This window comes from Drosophila montana, unplaced genomic scaffold (genome assembly GCF_035044405.1).
Source record: "Drosophila montana isolate Dmon_TW-CO22-7 unplaced genomic scaffold, ASM3504440v1 contig_1000_1, whole genome shotgun sequence".
Classification (NCBI taxonomy): Eukaryota; Metazoa; Arthropoda; class Insecta; order Diptera; family Drosophilidae; genus Drosophila; species Drosophila montana.
The window spans coordinates 107-20,076 of record NW_026995998.1 but is presented as its reverse complement, the minus strand read 5'-3'; the positions used below and the strand labels follow the sequence as shown (position 1 = coordinate 20,076).

Sequence of the window (19,970 nt, the reverse complement as noted above, 5' to 3'; positions counted from 1 at the left end):
GACTCCTTTGATTTTTATTAAAATTTATAAAACATAAAAGGGGGCCGAAGTGGGGTGCAAACTAGCATCTCCTCAAAACAGAGACTCTTTAAAACCCAGTCTTTATGACCTACGTGCTATTTCTCGTTTTTAGAGAAGATTATGACGTCATCGACGTGAACATAACATGTCTTGCCGATTTGTCTCTCTGAAAAATGCTTCCCACGTTTTTCAATCCAAACGGTAATCGACAGAATTCCTACTGTTTAACTTCCTAAAATCAATGACGGGCCTGATGATACCATTTCGTAGCTCAATGATTTATTTTTTGACGAAATCGGCTACTCCCATGGGGTGCGGGTATAATTTGAAATATACCAGGTTGTCATCAATCGTTTCGAAGTATTAAACGGCAATGCCTCGTTAGAGGTCGAAAAAACCTTTGCCCCGTTAGGGATCATTTGCATAAATTCCGCTCTTACTGATACTGGTACTACGATATCGTTCACGTTAGTGAAGTTTACACTGTTGCAATAGTAGTGCTGCTGCTTTTCGGATGCAGTTCCATACTTTATTGCACCACTCTCGGCACCTAGGGTCGCTCAAGCCTGCGCTAGTAAGTCGAATCCTATAATGCCGTCAAATGGAGTTAACAAGTCTAGTAAGAAAAAGGTAGCAGTTGTTCCAAAAACCATGTATGTGTAGAAAGGGGAATCGACCGGCCATACATTCTTCAACTCCTTTATGGGTCTTATGTAGTTCTTGGACGTCCCAGTCTCGATTAAAATTTTTAGTTTTCTCCCAGCTAGCTGTCGTTCAATGAACGGTAGCCGGGAGCGTTTCCTTAAAAAATGTAGTAGGCCATTGCCACATTATGATTCTGATCCTGATCCTTGTCTGCAGCCTGAACGTTGACGAGGAAGGGTCGACGTCCATAGGCTCTGTCACTGCGTTGTCTTGTTATTCTGGTTCCGACTAGGATTGTGCTGTTGTTGTTTGGTCTATCTCCTAACATAGTGAGGATTTTTATCTGATCGCTCAGTTTCCTGCCTTTCTCGATTTTTGTTTTTGTTTTGTGATTGTGAGCTTTTTCATCTAATGCTTTCGCATACGAGACCGTAAATGCGTTCCTTTTCATGCTCGCCTCACAATCTGGTAGAAACTTCACCTGCCCGTGTTTTTGCAATGGCCGACTATAAGCACATAATCGGAAACCCAGAATCAGATGCCACAAAACACACGTACTGGCACAATGAAACAAATAAATTTTTATGACTTAGAAGACGATTATATGCAAAACCCACTTTTCTTAGCTTATGTTTAAGATGTTGGTGAGTTTCTCTTAAACGTTGGTCGCCAATTATGTTACACTGCCAGTTCCGCGACGAACGTTGCTGATGTAGCTTTAGTCCAGCGGCGTCTATGGCTGTTCTCTTCGAAATTGTAACCTGTCCGAAGATTAGGATGGGACTTAACTTCCTATTACCAGCCTTGTGGCTCAGTAATTCAGTAATTAAATCCAAATAGATTTAACGACAAAATGTCGGAGCAAGTATAATAGTCACAGCGGCTGGTGCATATAAATAATTATATGGAGCTTTTGCAACAACAGTCGGCAAGCCGATAACGCTGCCTTTGCGACACCGGCAAGGGCTCAGGTTACCTACGCTGCCCATTTTAATGAGAGCGGTGGCCACCAAGAATCCGCTGTGCCAGCATCATGCGCGCAACTGTTGGCCATTGTTTTGCTTGACAACAAAGTGTCAACCTGTTGCGCGCGAGGGGCCCTCGTTAACTTACACACACACATTCATACGCGTCTTTATTGAGTTCTTTCAACAGCATTGCAATTGCGATTGTATTCTTTTCTGTGCTGCTTTTTTATCCGTTCTTTTCCCATTGCAATAATTGGGTTTTTATTCAGTTTTCGATTTGACTAAAAATGTTTTAAATTTTGTTCGGCCCGATAATTTACCGAATTTTAAATTTTTGTTCGGTGCGATTCTATTTATTAACCTTTTACCTTTTATCCCATTTATTTTGACTACACCAAATTTTCAAAAAAAAAGTTCTGCGCACATTACGCCCGCCGTTAACCGCAATCAAAGTCGTACTCTCTTTAATCTGAACAGCAACGTGAATTTTGACACGCGCATACATTTAAATTCTTCGTCACCGTTGCTGCCCATCTGTATGTCGGTCAAGGTCATTACAAAGGGCAACCGGTACGCCCCCCCCTCTCTCTCTCTCTCTCTCTGAGCGAATCAGACGGGCAATCGCCAATGCTTTGCCACAATCTCCTCGCTAAACGTGTGGGTGGCTTTGCCACCATCCCGTTATTTGGGCACTTCTGTGTGTTTGCCAACCAACCGATACTTAGACTACCTAATAAATAAATATCGACGCTGCCGATAATACCAAAAGTAACACATGTTATTATATCCAAGCCATAACTTAATATCATCGGCATAGGGAGAGGAAATGCCGGCGGGAATTCATTGATGAAAAGATTAAAGCGATTACTACCTTGATAATTACTCTGATATAAAGTTATGAACATTGACAAGTAAAGCATAAATTATGTTTTAGCAAGGAGTTTTAGCTGAGGTGTCCACGCAGCAGTATCCAAATTAAATATTTGTTGAATTAATTTTTAGTTGTTCACAAAGAAAAAAGCAAAAAAAATTTAAAAAAAATAACTAAAATTCTACTGAGAACTTTTAATAAATATGGGTGTTAACAGTTAGAACTAAAATTCTTAGTCTTTTTACACACAGCACATCACACTTGACTGTTTCGCTTTCTCCTCCTCTTAGAGCGAATCGGGCTGCAACCGCTCATCCTCTCTCCCTATTCCACTACTCAGAGATTTCAGTGGATCGAAATTTGGCGTTGCACCACCTCTCGGTAGTTGATGTAACTGATATAACCTACCGATGGAATAAATAAATAGATCCCCGCTGCCGTTAATACAAGAAATGCAAAAACGCAAATAATTCTAAACAAAACGAAAAACAGAATATGTTAACAAGCAATATTTCCTTTTTTTTTTCTACTTAACAAGCTATCTGCGCGGACAACTTACGCTCAATATAAACGCTGATACTGCCGCCGTCAGTGCCCAACGTATAAGTGAACGAAATGGTTTTTTTAGTCGTTGACCCTTCGCATAAAACACGTCTAAGAAACTGCCTTAAAGGTCTTCTAACTTTTATGTATTAGTGCCAACAGATTGTACGACGTGAATCTTTATGAACTTGTTGGCGAACTCTGCCATTAAGATTTTGCCGAAATTACTAAGAACGAAGTTTCATCTCTAAATCTTCTGCCTTGGCTGTGGGTGAAATTGGTGCCCCGTTGTTTGGTTGGTGACTTTGTACATGGTGTATAGGGGCTGCTTTATTTCGTCTCGGAAAACGGCCAATCAGTCTTTTGCGTAGAGGTAAGAAACGTTGTGATCCGAGAGTGATTCCAAGACGGGATTCTATTATACATCAAATATGTCCTTATTGCAGACAACACCGTTCGGTTCACGCGTTCGGCAGCGGTGCTCTGAGATAAATACGCGGTCGTGCGCAAATAAGTAATGCCAACTCCTCTACTCGACAGCCATAACAACAATTCGTTTTCGAGCAGAAAAGCATATACACACTCCACAGAGAACAATACAATCGCAATTCCAATGCTGTTTATACAATTTTAGAGACTTGAAATTTGGAATGTAGGTCCTCCTGGTGCCCGCGCAGTACTAGTTTGTTTCCGATAATCGATAACTTGCCTAGTTTCCAAGCATTCGATAAGACTCTAAGTCGTATAGGCTCTGAGATTTTTCCGCTCATACATTTGGACGGACAGACGGACAGACAGACGGACATGGCTAGATCGACTTGGCTATTAATGTTGATTAAGAATATATATACTATATGGGGTTGGGGATGCTTCCTTCTGCCTGTTGCATACATTTGCCCATTTTTAATGGATTCAGGGTATAAAAAGATATTTGAAACTTCCCACGTGTTTCAAAGCCCACCACAAGTCAACAGCAGGAATCTCATATTTACAGCATGACTCAAGATTTAAGTTAACCCAATTTTTACGTAATTCATTAATAGTAATTGATACTTATTAATCTATACTGCATTTTTACTGGCACTGCGCTTTGCGTACGCATCTACAATTAGCAATAGATCTCAAAAGGTATTTCTACTTTGGATGCATCCAACCATTTGCTGTTGTACTGTATTGTGAGACAGTTTAATATGAATTTTACAAATTATAAAAATTCATTTGGAGAATTTAATATACATATCCGCGGGATAAGAACACGTCTTTGGCACATTCAACCCGATGGTTTGCCAAATGTTACACCCCTCTAAGCCCTTATATGTTCTAATCAAAAAGGTCCAGGAAAAACAAAACAAAAATTTTTCTGGCGAAAAAGTCATCTAAAATAGCTGCACGTACTTGTTCACGGTAAACAATACAATCGCAACTAAAAATTTATTTGTGTGTACGTGTATACAGAAATTCCTACAATTAACCACACGTTTTATTTTATAACTTCTGTGTTTCTAGATCTGTATATGCTATTCTAGGAGCTATTGTCAAATTTTTTTTACCTAAAAATTTGCTAAAAAATGAGATTTTGATATCGATTCTTATCGATTGCTTTGTGACGGGCAATTTATCGATTACCGGAAACAAATCCGTATTGTGCGGGCACAGTTGAACTATAAAACTATAACAACTATAAAATGCATAGATATGTCAAACAGCAGAATAATCGAAACACGATAAATCGCAACGAGTGAGACCCATTAGTGCCTGCGACCATTTTAGTGTGCCCAGATAGAGTAAGACTGCTGAGAGTGGCAGCCGAACGCCACGCTCCAAAGCCTAACGTTAAGTATGAAGCCGCATCCCGCCCAGCGCACGTGGTCGCTGCGGCTGATGCCTTTTCTGCCTGTGGTAGCAAAAGGTACACACATTCAAATGCTCTATATTGTATTTCTCCGTCCAGTCAGGAATAATGAGAAGAATCTGATTTATTTTTATTAAAAAATATATTCTAATATTTTTGTTTACTGTGGTGACCAATTTTGCTTAAAATAAAAAAAAGCTAAGTCATATTTCTGCAAGAGTAATTCATTGTCGGCTTGTCGAAAAATTCGAAGAAAAAACTAAAACTTTAACCTGTTCAATTTTTGCGACTTGCCACTTGTGCACAATCACACTCTTTCGATGGAGCAGTCGTGTAATATTATAAAAGGATTAGCCTGTTCATGTGCAAAATTGCTATTTTCCATGCTTGTTGTAAGGGTAAGGGTACCTGAATGTTGGCATGTGTGCATGATAACTTTTACATACTTTTCTATATGGGTGGATTTATGCATTTGTGTGCCGTGTTGGTTGACTGCCTGCCCGATGCAAATTTGACAAGTTTTGAAGTTTTTGGCATTCCTGAATTTCGAGCTCAACACACACACACACATACACACAAATGTGTGCGAATAGGCAGATCAAGGGTTTGTCGTGAGACAGAGGGAGACGCACAATGGGTGCGTTAATTTGGGCGACAGGCACGGTCTTAGTTTTTTGGCATGCCTGCGGTGGGCTTGCGGCCGCAAAAGGCACAAGTGTGTGAACAGTCAATGAAAACAGGTGAACCGCACTTGTCGCTCGTTTTCTCTTTGATATGGATGCAGACGCATGCTAGACATTCTGACCGTAATGACCAAATGTGCATCGGGCAGGCAGGCAGGCTCTATATGCACTACCGTGACATTTGGGGCCATTATCGGAGAAATTAATAAATATAGGGTGAAATATTGACGACATTTTACGTATGAAATATAATATTGCCAGATTTTATTTTTCATTACCATAGGATGTTATGAGAGAAATAGAAAATTGAGAATTTCTTAAAAGCTGTACCGATGATTTAAATGAAATAAAAGGCAAAATAATTAATAAACCGTGCTCTATATCTACAGATACCTTGCATTTGGGACCATTATCGGAGGAATTAAATAATATAGGTTAAAATTTGTTAAAATATTGCCGCCATTTTGATGAATAAAAATGTTAAGTGAATATTGCCAGCTTATTTTTTTCCCTTAACATGGGGTGTGAAAATATAAAAATTAAAATTCCTAAAAAATTGACTGGACGATTTTCTTAAAGTAAAAAACAAAATGATTGATAATTCGCGGACTATCTGTTAAACATTATCGGAGGAATTAAATAATAAAGATTGAAATTTGATGAAATATTCCCACCATTTTAATTAATAAAAATGTTAAGTGAATATTGCCAGCTAGTTTTTTTTGTATTAACATGGGGTGTAATATGAAAATAGAAAATTGAGAATTTCTTAAAAACTGTCTGGATGATTTTCTTGAAGTAAAATGCAAAATGAGTGATAATTCGCGGTCTATATGTTAATCTACCGTGCATTTAGGGCCATTATCGGAGGCATTAAATAATAAATGTTAAAATTTGATAAAATATTGCCGGCATTTTGATAAAGAAAAATGGTAAGTACATTTTGCTGATAGTTTTTTTGCATTAACATGGGGTGTAATATTGTTTCGTGACTGCTTGTTTCTCGGTGGTCCGCGCCGGCTGGCTCATCGGCTCCTTGGGCGTAGTCCCATTCCTGGCCCGCAGTTCGCACAATCGATATCAACAAAGCTACAACGTCTGTATCAAAACCGTCAATATAAATTAACAAAAAAAAAACACTGTTTATCCACTTTACTCTTCCAGATCGGTCCCCGGTTCCGGACCCAGCGTACCCGCCCTACCTGAGACGATCACCTGATCTCGCCTCCCTCATTTTGGCCACTAGATGGCCTGCATCAGCCCGTGTCGGCTGTTATGCCCACTCTCACCATCAATTTAAACTTAGCCGGACATTTTTTTCCTTCAATATGTGCGTATAATTGGTTGTGTTTTCTTAAAATTAATAACAATTAATATCATTTCTTACTGCATTTATCTTTGCAGCCACTTACAATCTCATGCAAGCGGACATTTCCCTCAACTTCACAGGTGCTTATAATTATTCGTGTATTCTTATAATTATTGACAATTAATATTGCTTCTATTGCAGGTATCTTTGCAGGTTATCTCCGCTCAGTTATTTACGTTCTCATGCTTGTGGATATTTTTTATAGCCGAACAAAACGAAGAAAGGAAAAGACGTCAGCGAAAGCTAATGCCAACCGCCGTTGGGGACCACGTGGGAGAACAAATATTAAATTGAGCGATTGGTCCCCACACGTTCGTGCACGTATATAATTTTATATATACATAATTATATATATGTTACAACGCTGAAAAAACAATGGAATGTTGTAAAGAAGCTTTTATAAAAAAGAGAAATTTGTAGGAATCAAATCGCTTAAGTACGCTTAACCTACCTAAAGAGCCCTGGGGGCGCTAAGGGCGATGGAAATAAATGATTTTTTTGTATGTATGGATCGTGTGGAATCGAAATTACTATGTTTTTTTCAATAGTGTTTGAAATAGTGTTTGGGGACGTTCTCTCCTGTTACTAGATTAATTGCTAGTTTTACCAGGTGAACTACGCAAAGTGAGAAATATTATTTAATTTATACAAAAACTTTAATCTATGAACAGGAAAAACAACTGCAGCTTGATGTCAGCAGCACGCCGTCTCTGGGCTGAGTCTGGGGAGGGGAGTGCTTGGAACGGACTCACTTGACTATCGCCACGCTTCCCGACTTTGGTCGTCGTCGTCTCGCCCGCTGCAGCTCGATCTTGGCGTCTCTTCTCTTCCTGTTTTAGGATGGCTTACGCGCTTTCTCGGCCTGGAAAATGTATGCGCGGCACTCGGTTTGCCGAGTTTAATTTTTTTAAGGTTTTTTTTTTATCTCGGCTGATGTCCGTCCATCTGTCCGTTCGTTCGTATATATGAACGCAAGAATCTCAGAACCTATAAGAGCTAGGACTGTAGGTCCTTTGTTTGTTTCCGATATTCGATAACTTGCCCCGTTTTCAAGTAATCGATAAAAATCGATATCGGAATACTGTTTTTTGAGCAATATCGGCAAATAATATGAGCTAGAGTCACCAAACTTGACATGTAGCTTCTAGAATAGTATATATATCAAGTATCTTTCATTTTATACCTATCGCCACCTTCCCGCTACCACCGAAATGCTACAAATCAAGTTAATTATCCAACTTGTATTGCCCATCAATTTAACATGCTTGTCGTTAACGGCTGACAATCGCAGCAACATCAACGGTGCCGCATTTCGGCATACGCATACATATACGAGGCAAGCACCGTTACTGCCCATCTGCACAGCTGCATTTTTTGGGTCAACAGCCCAAATGAAGGCCAAGGGTATATCCAAAGGCAGGCGATCCGCTCTCCCTATCTATAATCTCTTTAGGAGCGAATCGGGCGGCCAATAGCAATCGCCCCTTTTGGCGCCGTGGATCGCAAGCCCGGCGTTGCCACTCTTCAATAAATTGGGTGCCTCTGTGTACCCCCGCTACCCTGCTCATACGACAAAAAGATATCGGCGTGGCCGGTAATATTGCACGCAACCAACGAAGCAAACAATCGATGCTGCCGATAACGTCAAATGCAACATTACCACGCAGATTTTTGAAAACCAACGGTTGACGTGTTTACAATTAATCTGCATGTGGATTTTCTACATTTGTTCGCCCAGCCGGCTAATTAGAGCGCCTCACCTACGACCCTGAGATGTCAACACCGGGTTTCCATTCGGAAACCGAAGTCTTTGACGGGATCCGTGGCGTCGTTGCCGTCAAACCCGCTGTTCCCCTGTTCGAGCTTTAGGTATGCCCCTTCAAATTCTTTATAGTCCGCCTCCGCCGGAAAATCGCCAGCTCTTCGGTCCTCTACCCGGAAGTTTCGGTTGTTGGCGCTGCGCCCATTCCTAGCCTGAGGACGCCCGACAAACCTCGGTCTGGAGGGTTAATACCTCTTCCTACGCGCGCCTTGTCTGTGTGGTTTCGGCGGTACCAACGTTAAATACGTTCCGCTCTGGAGCCCTTCGTCATACGGGATAGCACCTGATTCATCAAATGCTCAGTTGGTCAGTTTGACTGACTGGGCTGAGTGTGGGAGTGCTTGGAACGGACTCACTTGACTTTCGCCACGCTTTCCGACTTTGGTCGTCGTCGTCTCGCCCGCTGCAGCTCGCCCTTGGCGTCTCCTCTCTTCCTGTTTTAGGATGGCTTACCCGCTTTCTCGGCCCGGAAAATGTATGCGCGGCTCTCGGTTTGTCGAGTTTAATTCAAAGTTTCTTTTTTTTATCACAGCCTAGGATTTAGTGTGGCCCAACAAAGTAAATTAACGTTTTGCGCTGATCGATGTATTTTTTTGTATATGGGTATATATATATATATATATATATGTCGGATCAGAGAAATCACTTCCTTTGCAATTAGGCATACTGGCAGCACAGCCAGTCCCAAGTGTCGTTGTAGTCACACAAAAATTATATTCTTAGGAGCACGTCCGATCGCTATGACTTTCACTTTTCGAATAGAATGAATGAATGAATGTCATTCCACATTCTTCTCTGACTTTTAGAACTGTTAGTGAACACTCACTCGGGCCATGCTCGGCAGAGACTATCTTCTTTGTCTCACACCATGCTTTCACTAGCAACCCTAATGCAAGTAGGACAGTTATGTTGAATAGCAGTACCTTCTGTCAAATTCTCTGTTTCTCACTAACACTTAATCGTTAACCTTCAAAAATAATACTCACAATAATTTGTTGGATACACGACACGGCCTTCCTGACATTTCACACGCCCTCGTGTGTACATTTCGCTTAGATCATGCCATAGTCAAAATTGTTGGGTAAAATTGAATAGTCATTACTTTACTTTAAGAATCACTTTACAAACAGCAGTATCATCGGTCATTGTAGGTTTTATTTTACTTATTTATTTTGATTTTTTTTTTTTTGTTGTTCTGTCATTACACGTCGATAGGCTCTTGCTGCCCAGCAACGATAACATGGAGCGGATCCATATAGGTCTTTCAACCTTTGACCCCCGCCACAATATCACAGCACTTGTGCTCGGCGTGTTTATTGTGGTGCGGTCTTAGCCATCGTGCCCAACCGCTCTCTCTCTAAGTGCCACAGTGTCTTGACCACGGTCCTCAACATTGTCACACTCATCGTCTCTCAAATCTATCAACTCCTCCGATACAGTGTTGCTTGGAAAAGCTCGCAAATGCTCATGCGCATACTTAAACGTGCGCTTACTCGTGAATGACTTTAATAAACACCTGTCTCCATCAAGTATTTTAATTATCTCAAAAGGTCCCTTAAAATTGGGATCTAACTTCGTTTCGTTCTTCCCTCTTGAATAGGACATGATCACCACGCTTATGTTTTACAATCTTTGCTTTATTTTTGTCAAACCTAGCCTTATCATATTTAGCGTTATTTACAATATTATCTTTGGATTGTGTTCTTATTAAATCTTTATCAATTTTTCTTTCATCTGCTATTGTTATCATTCTTAACGGCCTCTTTACCGATTAACAATTCTAACGGACTATATTTCGTTACACGATTTGTCGTGCAATTTATTGACAGCTGTATGTTCTTTAAAGCGCCTTGCCAGGATCGCTGACTACTCTCAACCGCTCTGAGCATGCTCATCATGGTTCTCATGACACGCTTTACTTGGACGTTTGCTCGACGGGCGCCCGTCGCAGTCAGGTGTAAACCTATTTTCTGTGAAGAACAAAATTCTCTAAATCTTGTTCTAGCAAAACATCTACCCTGATCAGCTATGATGCGATCCGGCACTCCGAGTAGTGCAACGGTTTCTTTGACTGCCTTAATGCAGTTTTCCGTATCAAGGTTCAGCGTATCTTGAAAGTGAACCAATTTTGTGAACGCATCAACTTAAGCTATGATATCCTCTTTCAAGTCGTTTTTGCCCCTTAACTTTTCGGTTAACTTTTAATATGCACAGTGTGCCAGGGTATGTCATTTCTAGGAATCGGGTGCATTTCTATTTGTGGCTTTCCAGATGGTGGAATTGATACTCTACAGGTAATGCAATTTTCTACAAACTTTCTCACATATTTAGACATCTTCTTAAACCAATAGTTGGCATACATTTTGTCTAGAGTTTTCTTCCTAAATGCATTATGGCTTCATGGACGTTATTAATGACATTACAGGCAAACATTTTGGGCTGCCATTTCTTTGAATGTTTCGATGTAACACTCCTGCTCTTAATTCGTCGCTGAGATAGCTTCTCGCATTTCATGGTTTTGTTGCTGTTCGGCTAAAAGCCAATCGTCGGTTATCTCAGCTAGGTTTATGCGCTCTCACCCGTTTTCGCTGAGGATTTATAATCAATGGGCCATGGATTGCGCGAGAAAAAATCAGTATGCGACATGCGTTTTCCCTTCCTGTATTCAATACTGAAATCGAATGATTGAAGATATGCCCACCATCGATGTACCCTTGGGGCTAGGTCAATTTTTTTTTTGATACTTGCTTTCAAGGAGTTGCAATCTGTATGCACAATAAATTTTTGCCTATGTAAATAATGGCGGAAGTGTCTTACTGCGTTGCACACCGCGAGGGTCTCAAGCTCGTTTGAGTGATATTTTGCTTCAGCCATTGTCGTACATTTGCTCTAATATTCAATAACTCAGGGTCTATTTTCTATCTTGTGCATTAAAATAGCACCATATCCAATAGAACTTGCGTCTGTGTGTAGTTCAATTGGCTTAAGTAGATCGAAAATTGTCATTCGTCAAAATTGATATGATTTTTTGACGAATTTCCTCATATTCCGGCTTCCAGACAAATTTATTATTTTTGGAGGTGAGATTATATAAAGCTTTCCTCTGCTCAGAAAATTTTGGTACGAACTGCCTAAAATACGAGGCTAGGCCTATGAATTGTCGCACCTGTGTTACTGACTGCGGTGACGGCAATTCGGCCAACGCTTGTATCTTGCGTGGATTTGGTCGAATTTAATCGCTTCAACTAAGTATCCTAATTATTCTATGCTCGTTTTCAAGAATATATGCTCATTCTTGCAATATTAAAGGAGAATCTAGCTCTAGACAAGTTTTCCAAGACCGCTTGAAGCCGATTGCGCGCTGAAAAATCGAGGAAGCATTTTCCAATCCAAAAGGCCTGGCCAAAAATTCATATTGTCCTTTTGGCATGACAAAAGCAGTTCGCTCGATAGAGTCAGGGTGTATTGGAACTTGGTAAAAACCACTTGCCATTTATAAACTGGAGAAATATCTGGCTTCACGCAGTCTATTAATTTGATCAGAAATCAAAGGCAGCGAATATTTGTCAGCGACCGTATTATCATTAAGTTCCCGATAATCAACACATAGCCAATCGGTTCCATTTTCTTTCTAACCATCTGCATTGAGCTTGCAAATGGGGAGCAACTCGGACGTATAACGTTTGATTCTAACAATTCTTGTACTTTATTTCGCACGACTTCCTTTTCTTATATAGGCAACCTATACGGACGTCTTTGAACAATTTTATCTGTGTTGCTTAATGCCGTATCATTATTCAAATGAGACTTCAGACCCTAAACTCAATATACCAAGTCCAACCAATACATCATAATATAAAAACTTATTCACAACAACATTACTACAAATAATATTTCTAAAGGGATTCATCGATTTCGACATTAGCCAGAATTGCATAGTGTTATGTTCATGATTTTCACCAATGCCCTTTAGAACTACTAAATTATTAGAATTTTTCAGCTTTTCAGCACAACTCTTTTGATGAGCATTCATTCATTTCGCTACAGAATGAAAAGAAAATGGAATGGGCTCACCAAATTAATGCAGCATTTGACATTTGCATTGCTCTTAATATCTCGAGAAATTTTCTGTTTTGAGACTCCAGAAGCTGAAGCCATGCAGAGTCAGAATTTCCTCGTGGAGAGGCATCGCCCTATCCCACTTCTGATGTCGGATCAGAGAAATCACTTCTTTTGCAATTAGGCATACTGGCAGCACAGCAAGTCCCAAGTGTCGTTGTAGTCACACACAACTTATATTCTTAGGAGCACGTCCGTTCGCTATGACTTTCACTTTTCGAATAGAATGAATGAATGAATGTCATTCCACATTCTTCTCTGACTTTTAGAACTGTTAGTGAACACTCACTCGGGCCATGCTCGGCAGAGACTATCTTCTTTGTCTCACACCATGCTTTCAGTAGCAACCCTAATGCAAGTAGGACAGTTATGTTGAATAGCAGTACCTTCTGTCAATTTCTCTGTTTCTTACTAACACTTAATCGTTAACCGTCAAAAATAATACTCACAATAATTTGTTGGATACACGACATATAATTACTACGTTTCGTGGCGTTATTTTATCATATAGGATTTATAGGATTGATTTAAAATAAAATGACTTTGCTATTTCTTTTGGCCTTACACAATGTTCATTTATTTAAATTTAATCTTAAATTTTCTTTCAAACCGCTGACCAAATCGAACTCCCTGCTATACATTTGGGCAGCAACATCATCGGTGCCGAATTTCGCCACACGTATACATAAACGAGGCGAGCACCGTTGCTGCCCATCTGCACAGCTCCATTTTTTGGGTCAACGGCCCAAATGAAGGCCAAGGGCATATCCAAAGGCAGGCGATCCGCGCTCCCTATCTATAATCACTTAGGAGTGAATCGGGCGGCCAATAGCAATCGCCCCTTTTGGCCGCCATCAACTGCGGCAAGAAAACTCCATATGTTAATGGGCACAATGGCAAGATCCGTCTCCGTCGCTCTTCTGGCCATTCTTAAGGTATGCTGTGTGACAGATGCGGCGCAGGCTCGATTCTTCATCGTCCTGGGTCACCTGTCTCCGAAGCTCATATAACTACGTTCAGCATACATCCAACATTAACACAAAATGAGACTACCCCAATATCACCTGTTATCGCAAGATGCCTTTGTCATTGCGGCTACCACCAGGCTACGAAAAACGGTCGCGAACGCTTCGCCATCATGTCAACGTGACTGACCGCCATCAACTACGACAAGAAAAACTTTTTATGCTCAGTGATATTCTAGTAATCTCTGCCTCCGTCGTGCTTCTCGGACTCCACTACACGCTGCGCGATCATGAGCCACCTACTCGTGCCACATAAGCCATCAGCGGTGTGGATCCTAAAGCCAAGGGAAACTTTTCCTTGTACTTGCATTAATATTTTAATTATTTTTTTTAGCTCTGCCGACTTCAAAGAAGCCGGGTGCTTCTTCAAAATTGGGCGCTATATTGTTATGTGGGTGCTTGTTTCTCGGCAGGCCGCGCCGGCTGGCTCATCGGTTCTCTGGGTGTAGTCCCATCCCTGGTCCGCAGTCCGCACAATCGATATCAACAAAGCTACAACGTCTATAGCAAAACAGACCTACACAACACTATTCAAAATAAACCACATAATCGATAACAACAAACAGTCGGAGCTTCTAAAAAATGAACGACACTAACAGCTGTAACAACAAGAAAATGTAAACAACAAAGGTGAGACGCTCGATATAAATTAAAAAAAAAACACTATTTATCCACTTTACTCTTCCAGGTCGGGCCCCGGTTCCGGACCCAGCGTACCCGCCCTACCTTAGACAATCACCTAATCTCGTCTCCCTCATTTTGGCCACTAGATGGCCTGCATCAGCCCGTGTCGGCTGTTATGCCCACTCTCCCCATCAATTTAAACTTAGCCGGACATTCTTTTCCTTCAATATGTGCGTATAATTGGTTGTGTTTTCTTATAATTAATAACAATTAATATCATTTCTTACTGCATTTATCTTTGCAGCCATTTCCAATCTCATGCAAGCGGACATTTTCCTCAACTTCACAGGTGCGTATAATTATTCGTGTATTCTTATAATTAATGATTACAATTAATGACAATTAATATTGCTTCTATGACCGGTATCTCTGCAGGTTATCTCCGCACAGTTATTTACGTTCTCATGCACGTGGACATTTCTTCACGAGGTGCGTATAATTGTTCGTATATTCTTATAATTATGGACAATATGTATTAATTTCAAAAATTACTCTTCTTTTTTAGCCGAACAACACTAAGAAAGGGAAAGACGTCACCGAAAGCTAATACCAACCGCCGTTGGGGACAACGTGGGATAACAAATATTATGAATATTAAATTGAGCGATTGGCTCCCCACTCGAGCGCGCATATATATATATTTATACTAGCGGGTATAACCCGGCCTTGCCCGTAGCACGTATGTTATAAAATCAATGTTTTCAAAAAGCTTTGAAAATGATTTTGAAACTAATCGGACTTAAAATTCACCGAAAACATCTTTGAAATGCATTTTCCACCACAGGAGTTTAGATTTCGCGAAAAATGTGAAACACGTCTCAAATGCTTTTTCTTATAGATCTTTGGATTTTCAAAGCTCTACATACGAACTTAATGAATACGTATTTTAGCGATTTGGGAAATTCCACCCGCAGCAGTGGTTAATTGGCGGAAAAAGTTGTATGAAAGTTTTTTGTTTACGATCCGATCGGCCCCAAACTTATTTTCAAAGATCTTTGTTCAAATTCATTTGAGGGGTGTTTCACACTTTTCGAAAAATCCGTTCCTCCTTGGTTGGAAATGGGGGTCAAAGATTTGGTGGGCGACGTTTCACGCTCAAATTCGTTTCCAGAGATGTATAAGAGAAATTATTTGAGACGTGTTTCACCATTTTTGCAGAATCCAAACTTTTTCGGGTGGAATGCGACTCAAAGATTTTTTGTGCGAAGTTTTAAGTTGTGTCTGATTTGCTTCAATCTTATTTTCAAAGCTCTACATAAGAATGTAATGAATACGTATTCCAGCGATTTGGGAAATTCCACTCGCAACAGTGGTAAATTGGCGGAAAACGTTTGTATGAAATTTGTTTCAAAATCATTTCAATTTTTTTTGAGAACATTGATTTTTAAACATACGTGCCATGGGCAAAGCCGGGCTATACCCGCTAGTATATATATGTATATATATACATATATATATATATACATGGAAAAAAATTACATGTTGTATAGAAGTTTATATAAAAAAGAGAAATTTCAAACCGCTTAGTACGCTACCTACCTACAGAGCTCTCTGGGGCGCTAAGGGCGATGGAAATAAATGATTTTTTTGTATATATGTATATATGTATGGATCGTGTGGAAACGAAATTACTTCGTTTTTTTTTCTTTTATTGTTCTTAGATGGCAGTCGCAATAGTGTTTGGGGACGTTCCCTCCCGTTACATGATTAATTGTTAGTTTTACCAGGTGAAATACGCAAAGTGAGAAATATTATTTAATTTATACAAAAACTTTAATCTATGAACAGGAAAAACAACTGCAGCTTGATGTCAGCAGCACGCCGTCTCTGGGCTGGGTCTGGGGAGGGGAGTGCTTGCAACGGACTCACTTGACTATCGCCACGCTTCCCGACTTTGGTCGTCGTCGTCTCGCCCGCTGCAGCTCGATCTTGGCGTCTCCTCTCTTACTGCTTTAGGATGGCTTTTCCTCGGCCTGGAAAATGTATGCTCGTTTTGTCGAGTTTCATTCAAAGTTTCTTTTTTTTATCACAGCCTAAGATTTACTATGGCCCGACAAAGTAAATTAACATTTTGCGCTGCCCGATGTATTTTTTTTATATATATATATATATGTATATATATATTTACGACGTTGCGTGGCGATATTTTATCATATAGGATTGATTTTGTAAATTTTTCCGGCACCATTTATTAAAAATAAAAAGACTGTGCCATTTCTTTTTAAATTTACGTTCAAAGGTGTGCGCACAACACGCTTATCGTTAACCGCAGTCCAAACGCGAATCCCGGTGCAATGTCCTGCATAACACCTCCCGCCCAACCGACCGAGGGGCGCAGTCGTGTAACGTACGAAACGAGTTGCGAAGTAAAAAAGTAAACAAGTAAGAGGTTGTAGTCGGGAGCTCCCGACTAGGGGATACCCTGAACCCTCTTCTCCCAACGGGTGATAGGTATAAAATGAAAGATACTTGATATATATATACTATTCTAGAAGCTACATGGCAAGCTTGGTGACTCTAGCTCATATAATTTGCCGAAATTGCTCAAAAAGAGGATTTCGATATCGATTTTTATCGATTACTTGGATCTGTACGGGGACTAGGAGGACCTACAGCTAAAATTCAAGTCTCTAGCTCTTATAGGTTCTGAGATCCTTGCGTTCATACATACGGACCGACGGACGGACGGACGGACAGACGTACAGACAGACGGACATGGCTAGATCAACTCGGCTATTGATGTTGAACAAGAATATATATACGTTATGGATCGGAGATACTTCCTTCTGCCTGTTACATACATTTGCACAAATACAATATACCCTGTTTACCCATTTTTAATGGGTTCAGGGTATAATCACAAATAAAAATAAGACTATCTATTAGCTAAATAGTTTAGAATCGAAGACTTTATTCGAGGAAGAGAAGACTCCAAACAGAATGGGCTGTAATGCTTGTTATAGTCATCACAGAGAACTCTGAACGGTTCATGCAAGGCATAATTAGTTGAGCAAATTGACGGCATTGCCGGCCTCAGAGGGTATAATACAATCGGCTATTAATGCCGATGAATTGCAGCTAGAGCGCAGCCTTGATATGTTGGAGCAGGCATTGGGGCAAGAGATGGATGATGCGCTGCACGCTGCAGGGAATGAAATTGAAATACAGCAGCGGCTCGCAGACAATGAGTCAGTGCAGCTGAATACAAATGAGTTGCAAATGCAGCATGCCCAACGGCTATGCGGCAGCAGCACTAACAATATACATGCTACTAATACTAACAATAACAACAATATATATAATAATAATGATAGCGATATTGATAATGATGAATATGAATTGTTTTTGTCAACTTACCTGCAGAAGAAGGCGGAAATGACTCCCTCGTTGGTACATTTAGTACAGCCTGGCCCGCTTTCCTTGCGGCGGCAAAATGAAATTTATCCATCGGTGCAGCCTGAGACTGAGCCTGGCCCGCTTTCCTTGCGGCGGCATAATAATAATGCTTGTCCAACGATGCAGCAGCAACTGCAGCCTGACCCGCTTCCTGGGCGGCGGCAAAATATATTAATGGCAAATTCCGAGCAGTTGCCACTGGATATGCCTGGGCTCATTGTGGAGCGCCAGGTTGATAGATGTCCAACGATGCAGCAGCAGATGGAGCCTGGCCCCCCTGAGGAGCTGCAAATGCAGCTGGTGCCTGTGCAGGGGCAGCCTTGGCCATCTGGGCCGCCATTGATGGATGAGCATGAGCAGCAGCAACAACAATCGACGCCTGCAAAACGAAAGAGTGAGAATTCAATACTGTCTGCAAAACGTAGATGTACTTACCGAATGGCGTCAATTCGGAGGCGACTGCAAGGGCCGCTCCAAGATGAGCTGCTGCCTGACAAGTGGCAGTGGCAGCAGCAGCGTATCGGCCAGGAGGCACTGGCAATGGCCGGGCTATATGGGCATCTGATGTTTGGTACAGCAGCCATACCTGGAAAACGAAAAAGGCAAATTAGACGGGCTCTGCAAGGAGTAAAAAGAGTACGTACCTGCCTCCCAGCACACGCGGAACAAGTGCGGGCGCCCCTGCAGACGGAACTGCAATGGTCAACGGCCATGCTCCGGCCTCGAAGATGTCCAAATTGGCTGCCCGAGCGTGGCCTCTATGGAATCCAAAATGCACACTATGTGCATGGCGCTCCTATATGCAGTGACTCCTGTATCCATAGTGGTGTCCATGAGAAGCGGCAGCACAATTCAATAAGCCAGCGGAGGCGTCGTTGGAGGCGGCCGAATGCCTACGTGAGGCTTATTGCGCATCAGCAAATGCATGCGTCGGCGCCTGTGTGGCGGCCTGCACATGGCTGGCGGCGTCTGGCGCATAGAAAAGCGCGTCCTTTAAGCGCAATCATTAGATTAAATTATAACTCGTTAAAAATCTGTAAAAAGAAAAATTTATAATTAGTTATATGTTAGCAAATCAATTTATGTTTGTAAAAAATGCGACTTACCTCTGTTGAAAAGTTTTTCGGTCTGCACGCTGTGACGAAAATGGCTTTGCAGAACATCTGTAGTCAAATCTAACTGTATGTTGCGTAGCGTTGCCACCCATGCGGTGTTGCCACGCTGTTAGTTTTTAGTTGTTAATGCAATTAGTATTTTAGGGAATTAGTACTTTTATTTGTTTTAGTATTTTAGTATATTTATTGTATTTAGTATGTAAGTTTAATGCAGACACATTCTATGTGTCTAACAACATGTTTACAGAGTTAGGATACAATGTTGCCAAATAATGTTCTTATATGTTGCTAAGTGAAAGTAATGGAAAAGAATAAAGCAAGTCACGGGGGAATTTCATTCCACTGTTGACCTATATTGTGCTTGGATGCACTCAACTAAAACTAAAAACTTAAAACTTAAATAAAATCAACTTAAAAAACTTAAAAACTTAAAAACTTAAACTTAAAACTTAAAAAAAAAAAATAAAAAAAAAATGCACTCAACTTAAAAAATTAAAAAAACTGATTGCGCTCGGACGCACTCACCTATTTAAACAAAATAAAATTAAAAGACAATAAATTAAAAAACAAAATCAAAAAATTAAAAAATCAAATAAAGCCATTGCGCTCTTGCAGTGCAAGTGCAATTATTGTGGCACACAAACACACAGACAAAAATCAAAAAGAAGTTAAAAAAAAATTAAAAAATTAAATAAAGACATTGCGCTCTTGCAGTGCAAGTGCAATTTATGTGGCACACAAACACACATACTCGGCATAGGAAATATATTGTGCGTGTAAAATATAAAAATGCGCTATCGAATTAAATAAAAAGTATGGACAAAAACGCGAATAAAAGTGGGAAGCCCTCTGAGGAG

At 40.6% G+C, this 19,970-nt stretch overlaps 1 protein-coding gene and 1 long non-coding RNA gene across 4 annotated transcripts; one reads left to right on the top strand and one right to left on the bottom strand.

Moving 5' to 3' along the window:
* Window positions 1–6,321: 6,321 nt before the first annotated feature.
* LOC135429261 (uncharacterized) lies at window positions 6,322–7,427 on the top strand. Of its 2 annotated transcripts, none has more exons than XR_010436466.1 (4): window positions 6,322–6,679; window positions 6,748–6,913; window positions 6,988–7,032; window positions 7,094–7,427. It is a non-coding gene; the product is annotated as an uncharacterized LOC135429261 (long non-coding RNA). The 2 variants fall into 2 exon arrangements; XR_010436425.1 differs by having other exon boundaries at window positions 6,327–6,679; window positions 7,158–7,427.
* Window positions 7,428–17,950: 10,523 nt separating this feature from the next.
* On the bottom strand, window positions 17,951–19,489 carry LOC135426040 (keratin, ultra high-sulfur matrix protein-like). 2 transcript variants are annotated; one of them, XM_064679376.1, is made up of 4 exons: window positions 19,105–19,489; window positions 18,643–19,032; window positions 18,434–18,584; window positions 17,951–18,377 (listed from the first exon to the last, which is right to left on the bottom strand). In XM_064679376.1, exons 2-4 carry the CDS (start codon window positions 18,709–18,711, stop codon window positions 18,043–18,045), a joined length of 555 nt encoding a protein of 184 aa, XP_064535446.1. In that variant the 5' UTR covers window positions 18,712–19,032; window positions 19,105–19,489; the 3' UTR covers window positions 17,951–18,042. The 2 variants fall into 2 exon arrangements, with proteins under 2 accessions (XP_064535446.1, XP_064536224.1); XM_064680154.1 differs by lacking the exon at window positions 19,105–19,489 and having other exon boundaries at window positions 18,643–19,039.
* Window positions 19,490–19,970: the final 481 nt, after the last annotated feature.